The sequence below is a fragment of the Aphanomyces astaci genome (genome assembly GCF_000520075.1).
Source record: "Aphanomyces astaci strain APO3 unplaced genomic scaffold supercont1.788, whole genome shotgun sequence".
NCBI classification, from domain to species: Eukaryota; Oomycota; class Saprolegniomycetes; order Saprolegniales; family Verrucalvaceae; genus Aphanomyces; species Aphanomyces astaci.
The window spans coordinates 1-1244 of NW_009799051.1; the positions used below are offsets into that span (position 1 = coordinate 1).

General features: G+C 50.6%; 1 protein-coding gene across 1 annotated transcript; it reads right to left on the reverse strand.

Annotated features, from left to right (window-relative positions):
- Positions 1-820: 820 nt before the first annotated feature.
- On the reverse strand, positions 821-1053 carry H257_19557 (hypothetical protein; the record flags this gene model as incomplete). The annotated part of the gene is made up of 2 exons (XM_009848695.1): positions 821-958; positions 993-1053. Coding segments are annotated over 2 exons (198 nt in total), but the record flags the coding sequence as incomplete, so codon positions are not given.
- Between the last annotated feature and the right edge of the window lie 191 nt (positions 1054-1244).

Below are 1244 nucleotides of genomic sequence, written 5' to 3' on the forward strand. Positions count from 1 at the left end.
GCATAATATCATCACTGTAATTGGTACATGATGTGTTACCGTTTGCAGATGTGTCCATCGAAAATGATTCGGACTCTAGGTCGTTCGAGGTTGACGGTGGCGTTGGCACGTTACGATCGATATCGAAATTGCAGAGGGGGGTCAATGGCGGTTGTGGAAGAGTGATATTGTCTAAGTAGCTGGACCAAACGCCGAATGTCGCCCGTGCACCAGCAAAGTCTGCTTTCTAGTTGTTTTTCTAGTTCTTCGACTTCGGTCTTCAGGTCCCACCCGCCCGTTTTTCGAGGCACGCATTGGCCACAACAATAGGGTTTGAATGATCGGCTTCGGCTAAATGACCTGCCCACACCATGTCGTCAAAAAAGTTGGCTGCCAGGGTGGGCAGTTGAACAGTCGACGTTAACACCAGCGGCAGCTTGTAAGTTAGCAACATATACTGACCGCCACCTGGGGATGTACTGTAGTACTCGATTGTCGCTACCATACAAGATGTTAGTACACGTAATTGTGGATTCATACCGTTCATTTCGTGCTATCTCAAGAAAGGACTGTGCGTCTTGCTTGTAGCGACCAGCCATTTCAAGTGTCTTGTGGCGTGATGCGTGTTGCATGTCTACATCTGATGCGCCGCCCCAAGTGCCTAAAAGCCAGCCAGGCTTACGCAGCCAGTGCGTTGCAAATCACCGATGTTAACCTTGGCAGGCACTGGCTGCACTTGAAGCCAACACCTTCGTCCGCACGCAAAAAGAGGCGTATGTGGAATAGTATCATGGTCCACAGGTTCCAGCCATTAGATCGTTGGTCGCCAAAAGGTACGTACGAATGTTCACCACCTCCAGCGGATTACACATTGACTCGGAGTTCGGGACGTCACCGGCCAAGTTGCGTTTCTTGATGCAGCTCATGCAGTTGATATAGTCCTGCGCGAATCGCGCGTTGCCCAAGCGCGAAACGACCTCTACCAGCATGGTGTCGACATCCGAATACAGAACCTTTAGTTTTGAAGATGTCCTGGCAGCTCGAGCACGATTCTTCGTAGGCCACTTGGTCCATGGCCTTTGCCTTGTGCGCGGCGGACACGGCGGCACTAAACTGGACCATATTTTGTGGATCTTTCCACTGGCCATCACACAACACTTGTCCACCATAGACGTTCAGAACTGGGGAAGTGTCATCGAAGTAGAGTAGCGACCCCACAAGGCCAGTTTTGAACTTCAAGTAAGCGCATAAGCTCTTCACAGACA